The sequence below is a fragment of the Pyrus communis genome, chromosome 10 (genome assembly GCF_963583255.1).
Source record: "Pyrus communis chromosome 10, drPyrComm1.1, whole genome shotgun sequence".
NCBI lineage: Eukaryota > Viridiplantae > Streptophyta > Magnoliopsida > Rosales > Rosaceae > Pyrus > Pyrus communis.
In genome coordinates, this window is record NC_084812.1 from 25,324,253 (window position 1) to 25,343,435 (window position 19,183).

The 19,183-nt window shown below is 38.5% G+C and overlaps 2 protein-coding genes across 2 annotated transcripts; both read left to right on the top strand.

The window, feature by feature from the left end:
- Positions 1 to 211: 211 nt before the first annotated feature.
- Positions 212 to 943, top strand: LOC137748076 (uncharacterized). The gene is made up of 2 exons (XM_068488170.1): positions 212 to 509; positions 933 to 943. Exons 1-2 carry the CDS (start codon positions 212 to 214, stop codon positions 941 to 943), a joined length of 309 nt encoding a protein of 102 aa, XP_068344271.1.
- Positions 944 to 4,617: 3,674 nt separating this feature from the next.
- Positions 4,618 to 6,157, top strand: LOC137746714 (protein JINGUBANG-like). Its single transcript, XM_068486717.1, has one exon. It carries the CDS (start codon positions 4,618 to 4,620, stop codon positions 5,920 to 5,922), a length of 1,305 nt encoding a protein of 434 aa, XP_068342818.1. The 3' UTR covers positions 5,923 to 6,157.
- The last annotated feature ends 13,026 nt before the right edge of the window (positions 6,158 to 19,183 follow it).

Consider the following 19,183-nt stretch of genomic DNA (forward strand, 5'->3'; position numbering starts at 1 on the left):
TATATAGAATCGAATAGTTGATTTGAATCATTTTAAGTACAAAATCCAATAGTTGATTTTGCGAATGAGGATCTCTTAAAGTGGATTTTTTCCCTATCAAAATCCAGGTCCCAAAATCCTTATCAACCACTCACCCCCACACCCAACCACAGAGAGACAGAGAGACAGAGAGACAGAGAGACAGAGAGACAGACAGAGAGTAGACCTAGAGATGGAAATGCTTAAACTTCGTAATTTCGTGGTTTTGGCCGTCGTTGCGTTGATCGGAGTTGTACTCTCTGGCGAAATAAAGTTGGTTGTTGGGCAGGAATCATGTGAAGGTGACCTTGTGGACATTATAACACAATGCGCAGCTTATGTGCAAAAGGGTTCGCCCACGACAGATCCATCTCAAGGATGCTGCGATGTGATAAAGAAGGTGGACATTCACTGTGCTTGCAACCACGTCACCAAAGAGGTGGAGGAGGTGGTTGACATGAACAAGATGCTTCATGTCGTTTCCTACTGCGGTATAACTTTTCCTAAGGGAACCAAATGTGGAAGTAGGAACCCGAACCTAGAAAATTTAATTACCACTTACCTAAGAGCTACTTGGTTTCTCATTTTTTTTTTAAAGAAAAATTTTTAGTGACGAGAATTAATTAAACCTTAAGAGCATCTTCAAATGAGATGTCAAAATTGTCACATAGGCATACAACAGTCAAAAATGACAATAAGCTCTCTCCAAACGAGCCTTCAGTTTTTTAGGTGACACTGAGTCATTTGAAGACAAAGTCTTTTACTGTCAAATTTATAAATGATATTTTAATAAATTAATATAATATATATTAAATGTTGTTATATTTTTGAAATATTTGATTGGTTGCTTTAATCATTGGACTCCACAAAAAAGTAAAAAATTTATTAAATGACATTATTATTTGACATATCAGGTGGACAATGATGAGGTTTGAACCCATACCATCATGCAAATGCTCAACACATTTCCACCACTATGGTAAAAGGCCGCCAACATTGCTAATTTAAAGGAGACTAGTGTTTTAGTGTAAATATAGCGCCTCCAATTAAAAAAGAGTAATAGTTAGTGCAAATGTAGCATCGCCAACGAAAATTAGTGTTAATGTACTGCTGCCAAAGCCTTCAAAGCCTTCAACCTAAACAGAGAGTAATCTTTTAGTGCAAATATAGAGCAGCAAATTCAAAACAGTAATGTTTCACTGGTAATGAAGCTCTGCCAATTCAAAGGAGGTCAGTCATAGGATGAAAAGTTCAAAATTTTAAGCTTTATATCCCATTATCCTTCACCAAATAGGATGAAAAGGAGGAGGCCCAAGACTTGTTTCTTGCTGGCCTTGATCTTGGGCCGGCCCATACATTGGAACAAACTTTGGGTCCAGCACACCAAAACTTTTTCGTGTCATCTTGCTTGTTGGAATATTTCATTTTCAGAAATTAACATAATTATTTCATTTGTTTCGGTGATCAATCCAAACATAAATAAATAAACATTGGTTCGTTGAGAGTACCTAATCATAAGACGCCTCCCAATACATGAATTGAATAAATCAAATAAAAATTACAGACAAAATTAAATATGAGTGTGTAAGAGGAGAAAAAAGATGTGTATTTAGCAATATTTTACCTGAAAACAATGGGTTCGAAGATGCCAGTTTCAAGTTTCCTAGTCATGCATGTTTGACCTTATCTTAGATGTCCCAAACTTAACTTAGTATAAACTAGGACTTCAATGAGCTTCAATTTGCATGCCTTGTTGGAAACTAAATCAACAATTAGCAAGCCACTTTCTTTCTCCTTTTAATAGGAAGTTTGTGGTCTGATTCTTTTAAATGGCGAGTTCAATACTAAATTATAGCTCGTTTATTGTGTGATTTTCGAATCAACATTTTTAACTCGAAGTAGACTAACATTCACTTTTTTTTTTTTTAAACAAATGATATTATCTACACTAAAAGGGTGGGGAAGTAAGCTAAACCTCACAATGAGCTAGCAATAATGTGGTTCAAATTCGCAATTGGCTAAAATCAAACCTAAAACCTCTCACTCACTAAATGACTGACTGACATTTACTTTAGAAGGACAGAGAAGCAAACAACAAATACTCTCCCCAGCAATCTGTTGGTCACTTGCATTTGCTTACAAGGAATATATCTATGTTCAAGGAATGTCATGTTTTATATATATATATATATTCATTTAACAATGTTACCATGTCATTCTATTTATGTCACATTAGTTAGTATGTCAAGTGTAAATGTAAACCTCAATATTCAGAAACTACTGTACATGTTAGATGTATAGTTATTATTATTCTTTGCTTTGTTTGCACCTTAATACATGTTACATGTTAGGTTCAATTATCCTTCTTCTATTTCTTAATACTGTGTATGTTAAGAGTGTCTAAGTTTATGAATAGTTTATGAATACTGATTGAACCTTGTTGATGTATAAAATCGAATCGATCATATTTCAACTTAGATTCGTCTATAAAATCATACAAATATAACCTATACAAGATATATCGTAATTCATCCAAATTAGAACTAGTTCACATTGGTGTAAATCCGATTTCATTATGTAAATAACCTTAAACAAAACAACCATCCCGACATAATCATGAGACTACTTCTGTTTGGTTATATTATTATATACACTTTTGGGCTCTGTCTCCTTTCTTTGATGTTTTTTAGTCCCATGTCTTCCTGGTGACTTCTCCCCCAATTTCTTGGGAAACACGTTGTTCGATGCGGAAAATTTCGACGTTAATTAAGCTCTCAGAGAGAGAAGAGATAACATTGACATGTTCATGTTATTATAACTCAAAAGGTTAGAGCTCGAACCGACCATTTTCCTGAAATGCGTTTAATATTTGGCGAAGAAAAGGTAGTAATATTTTGGGAATATTGGGGTCAATAATCAGAGCTGGTGGTCGAATATATTAAAGCTAAAGGGTAGTAAAGCTTTGCAATATTTAACTAAATATACTTGGACCAAAAGCTTTAGGTTGAAATGCATGCTTCTAACTAGCCTCTAATCTTTCTTTGTCTTTTTCTTTTGTGTATTTTCCACTTAGTCGGAGAAGAAACAATTAAGTTGTCAAAATTAAGTTGTTAATTGGCGTATGAATTCACGTGATTCATGTGAATTGGGTGCTTAGAGCTTAACCAAAGCACTTTATATATGGTGGAAACAAAGCTATCAATTTTCTAAATTTAACGCGTAATGAGTCATATGTTTTTTTTTTTTTTTTTTTTTTTTTTAAACGATTAGTATTATGGAGAAGAGAGAGGAGAGGAAGAAGAGTTCGCAGCTATTACAATAATTTAAGAGATGAGAAGTTTCGAATCCGAGATGTATGAATAGAACCCTAATACCCTATTCACTAGAATGTTGAATCACATGCAAACATTGGAGGATACAGGTCCAACGTTGTCTTATATTTGACCATGGTCCAACTAATTAGGCAATTGAGGTACATTACTACTCAAATACAAAGCTCCAAAACTGTGATTTATGTTCATAAAAGAAGTCTGATTAGAATTTTGGCACTCAGTATTTTAGCTTCTCATATTCTAAATTGAATATTTTTGTAATTTTTATTCCTGTAAGTACGTAATAGTGTCAGAAGGTAAAAAAAAAAAAAAGATAGTTATAGAATTGCTTTGATTGTTAAATGGTAGAACATTAAAAAATACAAGGATTTTATATCTCAAATGAGCATTTCTTCTTTACTTCAAAGGATTTTAAATTCTCGCTCTTCAATATTGCTTGTAAAAAGAAAAGTAAAACATTTCTAAATAAAAGGAGCATATTCCAATTAGCTCCTTTTGTAAGAAAATAATGAATCTAGGGAATGTTATTGCACTTCACACGATCCTTAAACCAAAAGGAAACAAGTATCCCATTCCCACGAGCAGCCATGACAAATCTTCTCTTTCTTTTTTCCTCTCTAGGTTGTTTCTTGCATCATACGGCATGAGAAAATATTTTCCTTTCTTTTTATCCTTAGCTTAGGGTTAGGCACACATTGTCTTAGAATATGCTATGATTGTTCAACGGACAACCCTCTAAACGGAATAAAATAAATAAATAAATAACCAAATAAAAGCTCTAAAACTCAAAGAAATTTTTAATGTGTCGGAAACACGGATCGGTACACGAAGTGTTATAACACAAATGATTAAAAAAATTATTTTCAAATTCTAACTAATTTTATTATTATACTTATTGTATCAGACTGTATTATCGACACACTGAAAAATCTCACTAATAAATCAGTCTCTTTTTTAATTTTTCGACCAAAATAACTCTATTGACAACTAAAAAACGAAGGGGCATGTTGTGCGTTTTGAGTTAAAATTATTTTTCTTCCCTGCATGTCAAAGTAGCCGTTGCACCACCTCCTTCTCACCCCATTTAAACATATATGTCCCTGATTTTTCCACTAAGAATCCGTGTCTCCTAATCCGCTCTTTCTCTCCCCATTTGAATATAAATGTCCCTGATTTTTCCACTAAGAATCCGTGTCTCCTAATCCGCTCCTCTCTCTCTCTCTCTCTCTCTCTCTTCTTTGAGCACCACCTCTCTCTCTCTCTGACCATGTTTCATCCAATGAATTCCACTCTGTTAGAAAACAAGCGTCTCTCAACAAGTCCCTTGCTCTCTGCCTCAGCAGCAAGCACCACCAGAAGCAGTAGCATGACCCGCGAGACTGATGAAAGCCCGCCGGATTCAGGCCCCTTTTCACTTCAAGATCACGTCAAGTATCAATTTCCCTGCATACCCTTATTGGGGTCCTTCTCTTATCGATCGTTGGCGGTGCTCTCCGGACACGTAGGTTCGGTTTCGTGTCTAGCCTTGTGTGGTGAATTCATCCTCAGCGCCTCTCAAGGCAAAGACATCATAGTTTGGCAACAGCCGGATTTTAGTCCGTTCATGAAATTCGGACAAGGCGATGGAAGCGTCAAGGCGGTTGTTGCTGTCGGAAACAAGGTGTTTACAGCGCACCAGGACAGCAAGATCAGGGTTTGGAAGGTTTCGCGGAGGTCGGAGAATGTGTTTAGGCTTGTCGACACGCTTCCCACAACAAAAGACTATTTGGGAAAGTTCATGAAGCAAAGTAATTATGTCCAAACTCGAAGACATCACAAGCGGTTGTGGATCGAACATGCAGATAGTATATCGTGTTTGGCTTTCCATAACGAGTTGATTTACTCTGGATCATGGGACAAGACGCTCAAGGTGTGGAGGATTTCGGATTTGAAGTGCGTAGAGTCGATTAAGGCTCACGACGATGCAATCAACGGGTTGGTGGCAAGTAAAGGGATTGTGTATTCGGCTTCTGCAGATGGGAAAATCAAAGCTTGGGGAAAAAAGGGGAAGAAGAGCACACACTGTTTGAAGGGTATTTTGCAGGGGCATAATGATGCTTCGCTTAACTCCGTGATCGTTTCTGAGGATGGGAGATGGGTTTATGGAGGTGGCTCGGACGGGTTTGTGATGGGATGGGAAGCGAGTAGTAGTAGCATTTCAAATGGTAGTGATGTTCACAACCAACTTGAGGTGAGTTGGAAGCTGGTTTGCGAAACAAAAGCGCATCGAATGGCGGTTTTGTCAATGTGTTTGATGGGGGAGATGTTGTGCAGCGGCTCGGCGGATAAGAGCATAGGCATATGGAAGATGGAGGCTTTTGGTAAGCTTTGTAAATTTGGGGTGATTAGCGGCCATGAAGGGCCAGTGAAGTGCTTGCAGGCAGCAACATATAATGTCGGCGGTGGATTCATGTTGTATAGTGGAGGACTTGATAAGAGCTTGAGAGTTTGGTGGGTTGCAAAACCCTCTAAAACCAGAGAGGAAGATACCAATTCAGCAAAAAGTTCAGAGGAATTTCCCACTGTTTTGTGACAAGATAGAGGGACTTGTTCATAGTTTCAGAAAGAATAAAGAGTTTACCGAGCTAGAGAGGGCAAATTTTAAGCCTCAAATGTTTTGGAGTTTGGTTTTGGGCTTGTGTTTTTGTTGTAACATATTTTACTTGTATATTTTTTTTTTTTTAAACTTTGTTTCAGAGATTTGTGTGTAAAGTTCTAGGGACAAATTTCCAATCAATTGTAATTAGGATTTTATGGTTCAACAAGTTTTGAAGTCAATGATACTCTTTCTAGTTACATATGTGATCATTTGTGATGCAATTTTTAAGTTGCTACTAAAGAACTACTATCAATAGTTCAATAGATGTTTGTCACGTATTCAAAAATGTGTTGCTCGTCTGTTGAAGGAGATAAACTCTCTTACAACTGAGACATAGTCTTAATGGCATGAACCGTTCAATAAATATTTTCCACGCAGTCAAGAAGTTTTACTACTTGTCCAATACATACTTGCCACATAATTTCTTTAGTTACAAAAGAGTTTCTATCATGGGGAAGACAGGCTGAATTCTTATGAGATGAATCTTGAGAGACAATGACAGTCTGAGAATATGGCAGGCAGAGCTAGATCACCAACATAAAATACTGAAGAGATGTTTAATTCCCAAATCCCCACTAGATAAACAGTTTGCTTAGCATAAGAGCCAAAGGATCTATTCTTTCACTTTTGGGGGTGTTTCCAACCTCACACATATTCTTCTCTTAATCAGTGAAATTTGGTATTCTACGTTATCGTGTTATTAATCGTGTATGTGACACATTAAATAAGAGAACATAACATGTTACATTATCCGACTTATATCATATGTAAATGATTTTTCTTTTTAAGTTCTTACTTTCTAGATTTGCATTATATAGATTCTTCATGTCTTCCACTTGACTATTTCTTTGTTAATCACATATTTTATAGTTCCATGCTTAATCTAATTAATTATTCTTAAACAAACATTAATGCATTGCAATTATCGTCCAACAAAATGAAGTGAACGTCATTGAATGTGCATGGACTAAAAGACATTTAATTAGGAGATTGAGCAACACAAAGAAAGACATTATGATGGCTTTTCACAAAACTTGACAACCCCAACTTATGGAGAAGAGCTTCTATTATATGGGTACACTGTTACTATGGTGTTTCATACCAATAATACAATATTATGTGAAAAAAAAAAAAAAAAAAAAAAAAAAAATTACACAACGTTATATCATTGGCATAGAAAAATAGAGTGATGGTGTATTGATGTAATGGAATTTGATCTCTTACTTGTTATTCTTCTTCATAGATGTTGTCGAATAGCGGATAGATATGTAAACTATCCTATCATGTGCATTTTTAAGCTAGGATCTGCTTTATCGATTCCTAGTCCCTAGCTGCTAGTGGCCAAGATCCGAGCCCAGTTACCCTACCAAATGAGAGATGCTTGTAAGTAACCAATCCACTATGTATCAAGTATCTATTAAGCACGTGATGCCACTAGGACTATGTATTAATTGCAAGAGAGAATGTCTCCTGCCCCATAGACGCCATCGTTAGTCATCATTGCTAACCTTGGGCAGAAACGAATTTACATTTAAAAAATTCAAGCTTGAATAATGGAAGGAATGCCTCTATGATTTCATTATTTTTATGCTTCTATATACCAAATAAAAGAAAACAAAATAATAAAATTATTTGAGCTCGTCTGAATAGCAGCAACTCCGGTTGTCGAACCCGAACCACCAAATTTCTTGGTTCAACCACCACTTAGGGAGGGCCTGTCAAAACGTACATAACACAAGCACCACTTCATATTATCTCCTGCCTTCGTTGCTACAGTACTACGACATTATATGTTGCCTTCGTTCGCTGTTAAAGTAGTACAACAACCATTTGGACGAGGGTGAAATTGGAATATAAAGCAGTACCACACGTGCTATAATAAATTAGTAGACAACGGAGTTCATATATCCCGCTTTAGGATATATTAATTTTTGAATGTCCGTCAACTTATGTTATAACATTTGATGTACCATCTTTTGTTTCGAGTATGTTGAAAAATCTCTAAAGTGATTAAGATAATTGAATTAATGCGGAAGGAAACGGGAAGAGATCCCCTCCCGATCTCTCCCACCAAATCCTAGGGATCCGGAGATCCGGATCCTTGAAATTTGATCCAACGGCAACAAACAGGAGATTCTTCTAAAATTATAATAATTGTAGCTGTTAAATTAAATTTCAAGAATCCAGATCTCCGGATCCCTAAGAATTGGTGGGAGAGATCCGAAGGGGATCTCTTCCCGAAGGAAACTACCATCTAAAGCGACAAACATCTTTTTTAAAGTAGAGCTTTATTATGTTCACCCAAACAATTAAGGTGATGTTTGGATCACTTCAGTTTTGCTTTTTTTAGATTAATTATTTATAAACAGCTCTCTAATTTGGACCATCCTACTACTATTAGTGGAAAAATCAACTAATCAAAGCAGCAGAAGCTCCTTTTATTGATAGCTGCAGAAGCACCTTTTGGAGCAAGGGGACCACTGCTCAAGTTGAAGCAAAGCAACTGGCTGTGGCTGGGTTGGGCAATTTTGGCAGAAGCACCTTTCAGATGAATTCTGCTTTTGGAATTTAAATATTTTATTTGGCTTTCGAATTTCGATTTGCTTGTTTAAAAATGCATTGCACAAAAATGCATTGCACAAAAATGTTTGACTGCTTTCCTAATAAGGGATTACAGCCATCCAGATTGCCTTGTTGCTTCATGCTTACGTTTAAGGCCCCTTTACAAATACTTATAAAATACCTAAAATGTTGTGACATACATTATAGTACATATTGCGTTAGTGTAAACCCTAAGTAGAGATATATTAGGAATAATTCAAGATCTAGAAGATCTTTCCGATTAAACTTTGTATTACTTGGAGAGAGTCTCCTCCTTATTTCTATAAATAGAGGCACAAAGACTGAGAAATAAGACACAAACAAAAAATATTGATGAAATTTTAATGGAATGACTAAATTGATGTGTAGTGAAATTTAGGGACCAAATTTATCGAATTTTGAAACTCAGGGATCAAAATCAGGAGTTGGATCAATGTGAGTGACAATTTGCGATAAAAACTCTTATTTTGTGTAATTCACGTGTCACAATTTTATTGGATTTGTGGGTCCTACTTAAAAACTAACAGAATAGTTAACGGGATCTTAACGGAAATACCAAATTGATGTGGGGTAATGAACGTTAGGGACGACATTGATTGATTTTGAAGGTGAGTGACTAAAATGATGAGTTTGATTAATCTCAATGACCATCTGTGATAAAAAATAAAAAAATAAAAAAAAAAAAGCCCCTTACTATAAATAAAGGCACAAGGACTAAGGAATAAGACAGAATTCCTCAAGCCTATTCTCCATCTCTCCCTCCGTTTGTCGCACCTCTTAATTAAATACAGACCACAACACGTTATCAACACACTCTTGACGCTGTGTTAAAGAGAATTTATTCGTCTTCAATTAGGGTAAATTATTGTTTGACTCTATGAACTATTACCACATTTTAAAGACCTCATGAATTAACTTTTGAAAAATTAACCTGTGAACTATTTGAAATTTAACCAATTAACCCTTCAAAGTTAGATTCGATATATTTCATCAACTTTGCTGCCAAACACTGACACAACTTTACTCACAAGAATGAATCACATGTTAATCACATGTCAGTATTCAACAAGATTGCACAAAATGTTTTACTGCTTTCTTAACAAAGAGAATGTTAGAAGTGAGAATACATGCCAAAACATGGCATAAAATGTTTGATTGCTTTCTGAACAAGTAATTTCAGCCATCCAGATTGCCTTTTTGTTGTATGCTTACGTTTTAGGGCCTGTTTAGGAATGCTTAGTACATAACTACTCATGCTCATAAACGTTGTTAAGCAGCATTCGCTTGATATAATTGATAATTAATATCAAAACATTCACTTGATATAATTAGAGCAATTCCACCGTGGGCAATTGCCCAGTGGACTAGCTCTCAAATAGGGCGAGAAAGCCTGAGCAACTTGGTACAGCGTGTGCTAGAGACGGGGCCCGAGCTAGCCCGAGGGAGAGGCCCGGCAAGAGTTGCCAACCAGAGAGCTTGAAGGGCATGTGACGCAAGGCTAAAGTCTGGGCGACATCAGCCACGTGGTGGACGGGCCTGGACAGCTCTTCGCAGAGCTCGATCTTGACGTCGATATCCCGGAGACGGAGGGCGAGCTTCTCGCCGACGCCGATGACTCCACCACACTACCAGGCCTTCCCATTTCTTGATTCTCTTTCCTTTTCTTCCCAAAAAATAAACAATACAATTTCTTCAAGTTCACAGAGGGGAGAGAGAGAGAGAGATGGTGCGGATAATTCCCTTGGCATCTTCAATCAGACCCTCGCTATTCACGCTGAGGTTCGCCTGGGCTTTTCCTTCACTTCCTTCACTCCTTCACGGCAACTCGCTTGCTTCCAACTCGGCTTCAATGGTGATTTACACCGTGATGGTCCGATGACGCATGCAACGGTATAACTAGGATCCTTTAGTCCCAGAGATTAAGGTTTCTTGGTTTTGGAGTTTGATTTGTTTAATTTTCGAAGAAGAAAGTGGGTAAGAGCCCTCGGAAAGGGAAAACAATGAGGAAGAGAGGAGTGAGAGAATGGGAAGGAAGAAGAAAACAAAAATGGTAGAAGTTTCGGGAAGAGGATTAGAAAAGATAAATTAATAATATAATATTAATTTATACAAATTAAATAATATAATATTAATTATAAATTAAAAAAATATTAACAATACAATTTCACGGCAACTCGCTTCCCAAAAAATAAACAATACAATTTCTTCAAGTTCACAGAGAGGAGAGAGAGAGAGAGATGGTGCGGATAATTCCCTTGGCATCTTCAATCAGACCCTCGCTATTCACGCTGAGGTTCGCATGGGCTTTTCCTTCACTTCCTTCACTCCTTCACGGCAACTCGCTTGCTTCCAACTCGGCTTCAATGGTGATTTACACCGTGATGGTCCGATGACGCATGCAACGGTATAACTAGGATCCTTTAGTCCCAGAGATTAAGGTTTCTTGGTTTTGGAGTTTGATTTGTTTAATTTTCGAAGAAGAAAGTGGGTGAGAGCCCTCGGAAAGGGAAAACAATGAGGAAGAGAGGAGTGAGAGAATGGGAAGGAAGAAGAAAACAAAAATGGTAGAAGTTTCGGGAAGAGGATTAGAAAAGATAAATTAATAATATAATATTAATTTATACAAATTAAATAATATAATATTAATTATAAATTAAAAAAATATTAACATTTTATTGTCTATTGCCAGAGCTATTGAAGTGCAACGGTGGAGATGCAAAAGGCGGTTACTGTTCATTAAGGGCAGTTACTGTTCACTGGTGGATAGCATAGTGTATTGCCTGAGGGGAGGGTTCCCTGGAACTGCTCTTAGGGGCAGCGGCCTCTCTATCTCTTTCTCTCTATAAATATATTACATCACAACAAAACTGAAAATTGCTGCAATCAGACAAGTTCAAAGAATTGTTACAGCCATTTTCACTTGCATTGGTGATTGGATGGGAACTTGACCGAAGTTTATAACATCGACCCCTCAGCAAGATGTGGTGACACCTCATATGTCACATTATAGTTCGCATAGTAAGATATTTTCCATTTTGGGCCACGCCCTCACGGATTTGCTCTTGGGTTTCCACCCAAAACGCGTCTTATTATAGGGAGGTGGACATGTACATATAAGGCACATCACCTCCTCTCCCCCGGGCAATGTGGGATCTCACAATCCACCCCCCTTAGGCGCCCGACGCCCTCGTCAGCACATTTCCTGACGGGGAGTGGCTCTGATACTAAATTGTCACATCCCAGTTCGCATAGTAAGATATTGTCCGCTTTGGGCCACACTCTCACGGATTTGTTCTTGGGTTTCCACCCAAAACACGTCTTACTATAGGGAGATGGGCATGTACATATAAGGCACATCACCTCCTCTCCCCTAAGTACTCCATGGTTACCTTCTTCCACAATTGCTTGTAAGCGAAGACATAAACCTGGTCATGCAGTATGTTACTTGTTCCAGCTGTCGTTTTACACTTGTTTGTAGATGAGGACATATGCCTGGTTATGCAATACTTTACCAGTCCCAATTGCCGTGACCGAAGCATCATCAAAGCGTAGCCACTGACCATTGGCATAGAGAGCATTAGTTGTATAATGCCCCTTTGACGGCTCTCTCCCGTGATGAGTTATTGTAGCAACGAGTTTGTATTTTCGACCCTACATAAACAAAGCAAAAGACAAAAAATAAGCACCAACGCAAACCGCAATTGAAAACACCAAGATTTGCTACAACTAGGCCATAGGGAAAATTCATTATTTCTTATCTTCTTTTCCTCGGGTGAGGTTTAGAGTAATCATAATGTTTAGTTGTTTACAGATGTGACTGATTTCTGAAGCCCCAACTCTGATCATAAAATGACAGAAGGTGAAGTAAAGAATACACACTCTATCTACGGACAGGTCGTTCATCACGAAGAAATAAGGGTCACAGAAAAAAGTTTGATTAGATATAACAGAGCATCACCTCAGTATTTGGAGAAACAAGCAATTCGCGGCCCAACACCAATTCAAGTGGAAAATGCACAGGCTTATGCAGCGTAGTCCTTCCTTGACTTCCATAACCAAAGCGCATCAAGTGCAATATCATTATCTTTGAAAGTGTCTTTATCTTTATGGATTTGCTCGCAGTCACAATACCGGCCTCAATAGCAGCTACTCCGCTTGTCGAACCAGAACCACCAAATTTCTTGGTTCAACCACCAGTTGGGGGAGGGGGTGGCCGCTCAAAACGTACATAACATAAACACCACGTCATATTATATCCTGCCTTCGTTGCTACAGTACTACGACATTATATGTTGCCTTCGCTCGTCGCTAAAATAGTACATCGACCATTTGGACAAAATCTTTTTATGTGTACTCAGAACAAAAAGTGGCACTTCGAGTGTTATAATATATAAGTAGACAACATAATTGATATATCCTACTTTAGGGTAACATTAATTTCCTAATATTCTTCCACTTATGTTGTAACAAGTGATATCCTTTTGTTCTGAGTATTAAGATAATTATGCGGAAGGAAACTACCAGCTAAAGCGACAAACATCTTTTTTAAAGTAGAGCTTTATTATGTTCACCCCAACATTAAGGTGATGTTTTGATCACTTCAGTTTTGTCTTTTAGATTAATGAATTATAAACTGCTCTCTAATTTGGACCATCCTACAACTATTAGTGGAAAAATCAACTAATCAAAGCAGCAGAAGCACCTTTTAGAGCAAAGGAACCACTGCTCAAGTAGAAACAAAGCAACTGGCTGGCTGGGTTAGGCACATTTGGCAGAAGCACCTTCCAGATGAATTCTGCATTTGGAATTTGAATATTTTATTTGGCTTTCGAATTTCGATTTGCTTGTTTTAAAATGCATTGCACAAAATATTTGACTGCTTTCCTAATAAGGGATTACAGCCATCCATATTTGACTGCTTTCCTAATAAGGGATTACGGCCATCCAGATTGCCTTGTTGCTTCATGCTTACGTTTAAGGGCCCGTTTACAAATACTTATGCACATAAACGCATTTTACTGAAAATACACAAAAAATAATTATCACCCAAAATGTTGTGACATATTTAGTAAATGGTCAATAAAAATTTTACTAATGAACCATATATCAATGGTCAATTTTTATTTTGGACTTAATCAATGAAATATTTTTGTTAATTAGATATTGGTCAATAAGGAATGTTACATAGGTTTCAAGCCCATATAAATAGTTATAAAATTACTTTTTTGCCCCAAATTAAATCATATAAAGGTTTATGATCACCTCTCCAAAAAAATCCTCTCTTTTTTTTACGTGAAGATAACCCAAATGTCTCTCTCTCTCTCTCGTTGATATATGAATCAATACAAGCCATGAATCTGTACTTTAAAGGCCATCAATAAAAATCTCTTCGGTTGTAGCAGTGGGCACAAAAATCTCATCGTCGCCACTAAATTTATCGTTCAACTGTTATATCTCATCGATTTGCCACTCATTTCATTAATCCATGGCTAATCTCATTTATCATTGGCTAGGCAAGAGGTTGTCAATCAAGTTCATAATAACAATGAGAGATCAAGAGGGGAGAATGTTGTTGATTGAATTCACACGGAGACAAGTGATGGAGGAAGGAGAAAGAATGGAATTTTTTGTTGGATTAGAGGTTTGGGATGAAGAACGAAAGACAGATTGGTTTTCAACATGTTTTAATTGAAGCCCAAATCAAATAAATAAAAAACAGAACCAGAAAACGGACATTGCATTGCTTTGCAGTATCTAAATAAAAATGTCCAAAAAAAAAAAAAAAACAGAGTCACGAAATGAACACTGCATTGTAGTGTTTGAATCAAAATGTCAATATATATATATATATATAGAACTAGGAAACTGACACTGCATTGCAGTGTTTGAATCCAAATTTTAAAAAATAAAGATAAATAGAACTAGGAAACTGACACTGCATTGCAGTGTTTGAATCCAAATTTTAAAAAATAAAGAAATAAAAAATCCAAGAAATAGCCAATACATTGCAGTGTGTCTGAATCCAAATGTAAAAAATGAACCAGGAAACGAACATTTCATTGTTGTGGAGCCAAAAATAATTAAGAGGCGACACATAGATTTTTAGGTGAAGAGGACAAAATTACCCTTGAGACACACCGGGTTTCCTACACGCGAGCAGTGGAGAGTCAAGAGTGCCCAAAATAGGTAACAAGTTCAAATTTATCTCATCCATCCTTACTCTATATCCTCTACAAGGAAATCATTCCATAATCTTCAAAACCTTCCATATAAATTAAATTAATTAGGCTAATTAATGGATTAATTCCTAATTAATCCATTAATCACCAAATTAATCACCATTACACCCTAAAAAACATCCAAGGCCCGGCCATGCTCTATAAATAGGACTCCATTGTCTTTGAAAGACTAGTTCCACACTCTTGCACAACTCCCAAAAACTCTCAAACACTTTTCTCTCTAAATTCTAACTTTGGCATCAGAGGTTCTTCGGCCAAAGCGCGCCCCCCCCCCCCAACAAAAATTCTTCATGGGCGCGTGAGGCTCTTGGCCTTGACCTAAGGTGTTATTTGTTTTGAAGGTGCAATTTTGTCCAAGATCAAGGAGGAAGAAATTTGCATCCACAAATTGGTGTTTTCATTGAGAGTTGAAATTCACACTTGTAGAAGACTCTCGCATAAAAAGGTTTTTTCTCTATTTTCTAGTCCATTTGTATTTTTCGTACGTTCTTATTATTGAATTTTTTATTTGCAAAGATTCTTTGATAAAACGAAAAAAGAGAAATACAATGGCTAGAAATTTAGAAAACTCCATGAGTGAAAATTCCAATGTTCAAGAAATGGGACCGCGGCGATCCACGAGACTAAATGTGATCCTAGGGGGAGCGGCACCACCACCACAAGGTTCCATATGAGAACCACCGCGGTGGCCACCCGTGGCGAGGTCCATGGCACCACTACCACAGCCCGAGCCGTGCCACCAAAGCAAGCCCAGGTCCTGCCATCCAAGGCTCATGGCACCAAGGCCATGACCCAAGCCATGCCACTCCAAGCCCAATGTGTTGCCAAGTCGAGCCCTAGACTCGCACCCACGTGTGCCACATGCCGAGCAGCCCACTCCTGTGGCTCAACCTGCTTCCACCGAGCAGCCTGCTCCCGTGGCCCAGCCTGCTCTTGTAGCCCAGTCTGCCCCCGTGGCCTTCTAAGCAATCCAAATCGGTCCAAGACTAGTTCAACCGTCCCAGCTCCAAATTTCTGGACCGATGATCAAACCGAGAGCATTTTCACCATATTTTTCTGTGAATTTGACATTTCCCAGCTCAAATCTCGCTCCTGGAGTCTACCATACTTCCACTACTCAAGGAAAAACATTCCTTCCAAGCTCTTTCAATCCAAATGGCGAACAACACTTGTCTCGACAAGTCATAGAGTTGACGAGCGCCCTAGCACAGCATACGACCTTGGGGAACCAGCACTTGCAGCGCACGAAGATGCAACGTGTTCCAAACGAGGTGTCCCAAAGAAGAACAAGGGCAGACGAAGAACCTCTCCAGCAGCGTCCCGACAAGTAATCATTCGACCTGCCACAAACCGAGCGTTTGGGCAAAGTACACTCTCGATTGGGCCCTTGAGATAGCGTATACTCATGTCTTAGCACGTGGAGGAGCGTGCATTCTCGACTAGGCCCACGGACGAGCATACACTCACGATTGGGGCCACACTCCGATAATCAACATAAGCAGCCTTCCAAGCGAAGTGTTCATTCGCGGCTAAGCCCGTAAGGAGCATCCTCCAAATCACATCGGGGTAGGCATCATGACGGGCGGAAAGAAACAGTCACTCAATCCGGCTCAAGTTCAACCAGCAGCCTGCGAAATCCCTCGCCTACTAGGAATCCACCACATGCATCGCTGCCGCAGCATAGATGAGCTGAGCATGTAGAAGAGCAGCCTAAACCGGTAGGTCAAGACTGGGGCAACCGAGAGCTTTGCCACTCCTAACAAAGGCAAATTTATAAAGAAGTAGAAAGGCTCATGACCGAGCGATCACGCAATTTCCCCCGCAACGAAGGTATTGACAAAGCGCTCCAATAAGACATGACCAACATGAGCGAGTCATCTTTCAATGACAAGATCGAGCAGACGTGACTACCCCCATATAGATTGTTGGATATAAAGACTATTTTTGTTCCGACAAATGTAGCAGCTCAGCCTAATGGCACGCCGGGGGTAGACGAGTACCAAAATGACACACCAAGCCCAACTACCAAGAACCGATGGAAGGTTAAGGATTATTTCGGTTGTCCCAGTAGTCCAGCTTTCCTCAGCTGCACTCACGACAATGATTTCCATGCTCTCCAGTGCGAGAGGGTAAACCAATTCCCTGACACCCAAAAGGGTATGCTCTCCAGTGTGAGAGGATAAACCAATTGATCTCCAATGTGAGAGGGTAAACCAATTCCCTAACACCCAAAAGGGTCTGCTCTCCAATGCAAGAGGATAAACTAATTGTTCTCCAGTGCGAGAGGGTAAACCAATTCCCCGACACCCATATAGGTATGCTTTCCAGTGCGAGAGGATAAACTAATTCATCTCCAGTGCGAGAGGGTAAACCGATTCCCCGACACCCATATGGGTATACTCTCCAGTGCGAGAGGATAAACTAATTGCTCTCCAGTGCGAAAGGGTAAACCAATTCCTCGACACCCATATGGGTCTGCTCTCCAGTGCGAGAGGGTAAACTAATTCCCCGACACCCATCTGGGTAAGCTCTCCAGGACGAGAAAGCCACATGGCTTAAAGGATCGAATGCTTGAAGATCGAGTAGGAAGCTAAATGGTCAAGAGATAACAGCAATTTTTCGCACTCAAAAATTTGCTCATCCAACACTTCATCTTCAGCTGGTCCGATCTTGGCAGTTCCATCCTTGAATGCTTCATCTATGGCAAGTAAGAAATCAAACTCAAACAGTTTCCTCATTTCCTACAGGCAGCCCAAACCGTAACCCATGCCACGCCATTTCCTCAACCCATGCCGAGCTAATCCTTGGCTTCAATCAAGCCGAGCAGCACAAGCAATGGCCCCTGCCACACCACCTCATTGGCACATGTCAAGTTGACTCCTGGCCCTTGCCAGCCAATGTGCCGCACTACCCTGACGGCTGCACCGCGACAGCACTATCCAAGAAGAAGATAAGGAAAATTAAATTTTTACATCGGTGCGGCGTAGAGACGAAGCAATCAACGAAAGATGATCTTTTGCACGGGCAAGATGTAGAAGATTGCTAGAGGAGGGGGAACAAATATCCTCTAAGCTTTCTCTTTCTTGTGGGGTAGAATAAATTGTTCTCCAAAGTTGATTTAACAACCCACTTAAGGTGGACTTAAATAGGCTTTGAGAGAAATTTATTTCCCTTTCCTAGAATGATCTAATTTCATATTAAAGTGAGAATCTACATCAAAATAGGAACTAGTCCTAGAGCAAGAAGATCTCTACACTTGCTGCTCTTTCCTACAAGCAGTCCTGCAGGTTTGGGGGCATTTGTGGAGCCAAAAATAATCAAGAGGCGACACATGGATTTTTAGGTAATGAGAACAAAATTACCCTCGAGACACACCGGGTTTCCTACACGTGAGCAGTGGAGAGTCAAGAGTGCCCAAAATAGGTAACAAGTTCAAATTTATCTCATTCATCCTTACTCCATATCCTGTACAAGGAAATCATTCCATAATCTTCAAAACCTTCCATATAAATTAAATTAATTAGGCTAATTAATGGATTAATTCCTAATTAATCCATTAATCACCAAATTAATCACCATTACACCCCAAAAAAATCCAAGGGCCGGCCATGCTATATAAATAGGACTCCATTTTCTTTGAAAGACTAGTTCCACACTCTTGCAAAACTCCCAAAAACTCTCAAACACTTTTTTCTCTAAATTCTAACTTTGGCATCAAAGGTTCTTCGGCCAAAGCCCCCCCTTTCTTCGTGGGCGTGCGAGGCTCTTGGCTTTGACCTAAGGTGTTATTTGTTTTGTAGGTGCAATTTTATCCAAGATCAAGGAGGAAGAAATTTGCATCCACAATTGCAATGTATGAATCCAAATGTAAAAATCAAGAGTCGCATGATGAGTGATGGAAAAAGCAGAACTAGGAAATGGACATTACAATGCAGCGTCTGAATCCAAATGTGAAAATCAAATTCAGGAAAATAGACATTGCATTGCAAAGTCTGAATTCGTCTTGACCTATTCCAAAATATAAAAATATGAGAAAGAGTGTGTCAGTTCAAGTGGGTGATAGTTGTAGTGGTAGATTTTGTAATTATTGTTTATTTTTAAATGCATTTAAGTATCATAATACATAATTGACCTATTTATAATTAACATAAATATTGTTGATCTATTGTCAATATTGTAACTTTTTATTGATTTTATACAAAATTACCCTACATTCTAATACATATTGCGTTTGGGTAAATCCTAAGTAAAGATATATTAGGAATCCTTCGGGATCTAGAAGATCTTTCTTTTAAACTTTTTTTTTAGTACATCGATATTTTTACACTAAGGGGAGGGGGAGTTCGGCTAAGCCA